The 6,770-nt window shown below is 36.4% G+C and overlaps 1 protein-coding gene across 1 annotated transcript; it reads right to left on the minus strand.

Annotated features, from left to right (window-relative positions):
* Positions 1 to 929: 929 nt before the first annotated feature.
* On the minus strand, positions 930 to 1,907 carry LOC128056536 (olfactory receptor 10C1-like). The gene is given in 1 exon segment (XM_052649321.1): positions 930 to 1,907. A coding segment is annotated over 1 exon segment (963 nt). The 5' UTR covers positions 1,893 to 1,907.
* Positions 1,908 to 6,770: the final 4,863 nt, after the last annotated feature.

The raw sequence follows: 6,770 nt of genomic DNA on the forward strand, positions 1-6,770 counted from the left end.
CAGGATTCATCTGCACATTTGTACATGTTGTAAATTACATAAAATCATTAACATTATTTATATTAATTACTTTAAGCTCAGTTTTCTTCTTCCATTCTTGAATTTAAATATGATTTCTCTTTCTTTTCAAAAACATTTTTTCTATGGGGACTCTTGGTAAAAATTTCTCATGTTTTTCTTTTAATATTCTGCCACAATTACCTCTGAATTTTAAGAGTTTGCTTTTTTGAATGTTTACACATTTTTATAGTATCCACAACTCATAAAATAATTATTTGACTACTTCATATACCAATAGTTAAGGATGAAGAATTTAAAACATTTTTATGGAAGAAAGTAATGAACATCATAGAGTTATTAGGGAATTAAGAGTCATGTGGGACTGGCATATGTGGAAGCACTACCCTAGTGACCATGGCAGAAGTCACATTGACCTCTCAGAGGAGAGAAAATGCCTGAGAGTATGGAGTGAGAATTTCCTAGGCTTCTGAGATAAAATCTGGTAATTTATACTCTAAGCCTGTACTTTAGCCTAGACTGAAATGTTTTAGAAAGCCAGTCTAGTATTAGATTCACTTATTAAAATTCATTGGTAGCCAATTTTCTTTCAGAATTTGGCAATCAGAACTTTTGCTATAAGAAGAGAACTATCTCCAAAATTAAAATCACTGTTACTAAAGAAGTTTCTTAAAACACACCTTGACAAGTACAGAGTTTCCTTCCTTCCTTTCTGTCTTCCTTCCTTCTTCCCTCTCAACCTCCTACACTCCCTTTCTCCTTCTCTCCCTCTTTCTTTCTCTCCTTCCACCCTTCCTTCCTCCCTCCATACTCCCTCTCTTTATCCCTACCTCTGTCTTTCTTTCTTTTTTTCCTTCCTCTGAGGTTGAGTGTGCATCTTTTTCAAAGAAATTTGTGTGGTCCTTTGGTATCTACCTGTGAGTCAAAACATTTTTCTTGCCCAGAGTTCTCCGAAGAGCTGTCTTGACTTCCTTGTTCCGTAAGCTGTAGATGATAGGGTTGAGCATGGATGTCACCACAGTATAGAAGAGGGCTAGGAGTTTATCTACCCCAGGTGAATGGCTAGCCTTGGGCCTCAAGTAGGTGACAGATGCTGAGCCATAGAAGAGTGTTACTACCAGCAGGTGGGAAGAACAGGTGGAAAGAGCTTTTTGACGGCCTTCAGGGGAGGGCATGACCAACACAGAAGCTAGAATTCTGCCATAAGAAGCAATGATTAATAAAAATGGGCTGGAAATGCAAAGAATGGCTGCAACAAAGACTGCAACCTCATTATGGGATGTATCCCCACAGGCTAGTGCCAGAATAGGGGGGAGATCACAGAAGAAGTGGTCTATTTCACAGGGGCCACAGAAGTCTAAAGAGAAAATATAGTTGGTTTGGCCCAAGCCTACTATGCAACCCACTCCCCAAGAAACCATTGCTAAATGGACACACATTCCATGACTCATTCGTGTTGCCTAATGAAGTGGGGAGCATATGGCCATATAGCGATCAAAAGCCATGGCTGCCAAAAGGCAGCACTCACTGATACCAAATAATGTAAAGAAAAACATCTGTGTAGCACAGCCCTCCCGAGAGATTCCTCGGGCCTCACTCACAAGGTTCTGCAGCATCTTAGGTATAGTAGAGCAAGTGTATCCAATCTCCAAGAGAGACAAGTTGGCCAGGAAGAAGTACATGGGGGTATGGAGGGCTGGATTGGTCCAGATGGCAAGGGCTATGAGAGCATTGCCTGTCAGTGATGCTAAAAACATGAATAGAATGAGGGAAAATAAAAGGAAACACTGTTCAGTGACCTCAGAGAATTTGATAAATGCAAAGCGTTTCACAGACATGCTGTTGTCTTGCCACAAAGAACAATTGAGACTCATGACCTGAATAAAAGAAAGGCAAAGTCATCAGAAAGATTATTTCAGATAGAAATATGAATCCTTATATTACTCTTAACAAGCTCTAGTGAGTCAAAGAGATAAATTTCTTAACTACAATTTAAATTTAAACAGTTTGGGAGTTACACTCGTCCTGAAACCCAGTCCTATCCTATGTTCACTGTACCCGTTGATTTGTCCAATATATGTCTAGTCAGCAAGCATAAACTGGAACAAAATTTCAGTACAATTTTCTTTCACCTCTTCATTTTATCAAATAAAGGTCTTAAGATTTCTATTTCTTTCCTCTTCTTTGGTTGCTTAGTTGCTTTCTTCAGTTGTTCACTCAACAAACATTTATTGAACATTGAGTATTTTCAGATTATTTTGCATTTACTGTTGTCATGGGATTTAAACAGTAGGAAAAAAGGTCAGAAATAAGTGGACTGATTCAAAATTCTGTTAAATATGGAGTAACAACTCTGCATGATGACAAGAACACTTGATGGGTATGATTGTTGAAAAATTTGCTCACACATAAAATATTAAATGCATTTACATTATTTAAACTAATTTTCATATATTTACCTTGCACTATATCTAATTAAATTAATTAATATAATTGAATATCTATATTCGACATGTAGCAAAGAAATTCAGTTAAGGCTGTGGCAAGAAAAAGAGACAATTGTTTAGTTATCTTTTTTTAAAACCCCAAACATTTTCTTATATATCTTCACTTCTAAATAGTAGCCTATGTTGTTACATAAAAGCTCTGGATGTGGAGAAGTTGTCATCTGTTTTGTCAATTAAACACACAATTGTTTTAAAAAACTAGTTCTATTCTCCTGTATTTGGGAAGAACTGCAGCTTTCTCAGTGACACTGATGGAAGAACTAAGGGGGAAATTCTGACCAAAAAAGGAGAATACCTTACTCTTTCCTAGGTAGTGATATTGCAAAGATTTCGTTTCAGAAGTATCATTGTCCCATTTAGGCTGTAGGCATAAATGCAAACACCTGTGTTAGGGAAAGTCCGGGGATGTGGGGAATGGGAGAAACCTAGCTGTGGATGGCACACAGGGAGGGTTGACTGCCCAAAGGCTAATGCATGCTGTTAGTCATTCTATATTCTTAGATGCACAGGATGAATAAAAAGTCATCCTGTGTTAAGTACTTTTTAAAACCTCATGAAATTCATAGACATTTGAAAAAATAAGTTGTCCAAGATAGTGAAGTGAGTGATTTGAAATATTTAAACTGACTTAAGAATGTTAATAAAACTATACCAGGTGATATCTGATTTCTTCATTGCACTTTCTATTGTTTTCAGGATTTGCTCTGTTGACCTTTGTGCAGGGACCTTGAGATACATGTAGTAGAGGTCAGCTTTATGTTCATAGCAAGAATGTTTCATTTTAATCATTGTTACAGAAAAAGAGTGAGATGCTCAAGGACAGGTGTCAGGAGTCTGCAGAAAGGACCATCACAGGCAGTATAACAGTTTGGCTCAGACATTTTTCTCTCTCTCACCTGATACATTTTCTTGACCTAAAACCTCTGATTAATCATTTCTGTATGAAGTAAGGATGATGAAGTCTTTCCAGTCTTGCTTGCTGAGTTGTTTTGAGTTAAAATGGAAACATTATAGAGGGAAACCATGAATGAAAAATAAGGAATTAAAATTCACTTTTATCATCATCTAAACTCAACTCATATGGCCTGCAGTATTCCCTATTATTACCAGATAATTAAAATAACTATATTCAGTCAGTCATCAAGCAAATATGCACTGTGATATTAATATAAAGACATAAGAGCTTCATGCCCTATTTTAAATTGTATTTGCCTATTCCTACTCAAAGTGATAAAAGATTATGTGGCCACTGGACATTGACATGTGTGTGAAGGTTTGAATCTTGAGATGGAGTTTCAGTGACAGAGGAAGGAGACAAGATAACTTTAATAACTCAATGGCTTGGGATCATGTACCACCTTACCCAGCCTCAAGATCCAAGACAAGCACATTCTGTATAGTTTTGCTTTGGAAATAATCCAGCAGAAGTGATTCATTTTGGGTCAGCATCACATAATTAGAAATGCTTCTTAACTGACTTAATCCCTGATTAATCTCAGTTTTCATAATGAAATGTTTGGTTCCTATTAGTCAAAGGAAAACGTCTGAGACATTATCAGATATTTTACCTGAAACAATACAGTGCCTTGCATACTAAAAACCTCAATAAATATTAACTTTTGTTATTCTGAAATCGCCATTTCAAAATACTTGAATAGTAGATACAATTTATATAAATTGGTCATTAGTTTGTAGAGAAGATTTCCCATTGCTTTCCACAATTCACCCATAGTCTTTTCATCAATCACCTAATATTTAGCTAGGTGATGCCTTAACATAGCTCAGCAGAAACTATGTTATCATTTGTTTGGAGTAACATTTACAGGATAATCTAGGCATTTGCATAACCCAACAATAAGAGATATGCCTATTTCCTTAGAAATAATTATTTTAGAACAGCTTATAACAATTTTATGACAGTGATACTGCAAACTGAGTAAATCCTTATACTCTTCAGATAAGGAGAAAAGAACTGATTAAAATAATCTCCAGAACTGAATAATGCTTTTGGTATTGTCTATCCATGTGCACATTTTAATCCACTGTTTTCTACAACCCCCTTTTCTTTTAAGGCATCAGTTATATCACATACCTTTAATCCTAATATTTGAAGAAAAAAGTAGATAGTATTTGCTTTCGATAAGCCACTCCTGATTTTTGTCTAAACACTCTCTGTATAACCTCCCAAAATTCAGAGGATGTATATCTCTCTAATCCTCTTTTCTAAGACCATGCACTGGGAAGATTTGTTGTAATCAGGGCCACGTCTGATCCCAGGATGATTGTCTTCTCAGAGAGCACTATGTCCTTCCTAGCCATGCTCTCAACTACACACACACACACACACACACAGACATACACACACATGCACGCATGCACATGTATGGATGTGTAAGGGCTGTACTGATTACATGATGATATATTTGAACTTTTCTCACCATGAAAAAAAAAAGGTATATGAATATGTTACACTTCATTTCTTCTCCCTGTTCTGAATCCTTATCCTGCCTCTCTTGCCCAGGAGACATATTCTCAGAAGTATGTCAGGAAGTAGTTTGATCCATCTCTCAGGGATTGCCATGGACACATCTGTCTCCATTTGTTGGTGAATATGAACATTTAGGAAGCAAAATAAATAAATATAAGAGGTAATGTAGGGACTTTCATAGTGGTACAGTGTTTAAGATTCTGCACTTCCAGTGTAAGGGGTATGGATTCAATCCCTGGTTGGTAAACTAAGATCCCACATGCCTCACAGTATGGCAAAAAAAAAAAAAAAAAAAAAGTAAAACAAAAGTAAAAGTACATCAACAGTAAAATATAATGAATAACTTATATTATATGTAACTGCTATCATAGAGTGCATACACAATGTGATATTAATTCTGTGGAAATGTACTATTGGAATAAAATATTTATGTGACCACTCTATGCTATTAATATTACTATGAAATTCTCAGATTTAAAATTTTTGTTTGAATTAAACTAAGTAGTCATCCAAAATAATTATGAAGGCAACAAATAACTTTCATATCATATATCAATGCAGTTGGTATTTATTCTGATTATTATAAAACATTCTAATAAATCTTAATAATCTTCCAGATACACAAGAGTTCACAAAAGTATCTATTTGCTTCTGTCAAAAGTAATTAAAAAAACCCCTCAGTAGTCAAAGATACATATTAAGATGATGAAAAAAGTAGATGATACTTAATACTAATTGTTTAAATGATTTAAAAAGTGGATAAGGTACTGAATACCTTTCATTGACATGATCTAAAGGGAAGTGTGAAAGACTAAGGAGGAGGAAGTTGTCATTTGGATATAAATTCTGCATCTTGCAGTCCCATTAGATGAATTATGCATAGGAAGAGAACAGATGGTGGAATAGGAGGATGGGAAACTCCCTCCCCTAATGAATGCACAAAAATTATATCTACAAGTGGAACAATTCTTACTGGAAACTAACTGGAGACTGGGAGAAAGATTCCTGTACAACCAAGGCTATAAGAAATATCCACATGGAAGCCACTTAGGAAGAGAAGCATCAGGTCAGGACCTGTACCCTTGGGATGGGACTCAGAAGAAAAGAGAGTTGACATGGGCAGAGATCCTCCCCAGGGAGTGAGTGATTCCAGCCAGATACTGGGCACCCCAGCTCTATGTTCTTCGACAGAGAAGATGAGCCCCTTTGACTGATTGGAGGACTTGTGAGATTAAGAGAAGGGCTGTGGGAAGCTTGGACTCCACTCCTTAGGAGCCGTGCACACTGGCTTGCTCCTAAAGCAGTGAGGAGAGAGAGGACTGAAAACTGCATGAGTGACTGACCAGTTTCCCAAGACTGCCCCCCAGGCTCATGTCCCAGCCTGAGCCTAGGGAACACTCCAAGTCTGCTTGCTTCACGGTGCAGCTCCACATTTACATATTCCATATGCTTCTCTCTCTGTCCTCTTTCTGGGATCCCTATAAGGTGAATGTTGGTACCCTTGATGTTGTCCTAGAGATTCCTTAAATTGTTTTCATTTTTAAAGAGAAATGCATTTCATTATTTATTTAATGTTTAAGTCCTTACACTGTGTTTCTATAAGCTGGTGAACACTGACAAGTTATTTCTCCCACAGAACTATAAGCACATGTTCCCAGACAGTATAAATATATGGTTTTAATCAATTGTATAATAAAACAAATTGTCAAGTATCAAATGTTAAGTCACCCAGCTCCAAAGACATATAAAATATTAAA

The sequence above is a fragment of the Budorcas taxicolor genome, chromosome 11, assembly GCF_023091745.1.
Source record: "Budorcas taxicolor isolate Tak-1 chromosome 11, Takin1.1, whole genome shotgun sequence".
NCBI lineage: Eukaryota > Metazoa > Chordata > Mammalia > Artiodactyla > Bovidae > Budorcas > Budorcas taxicolor.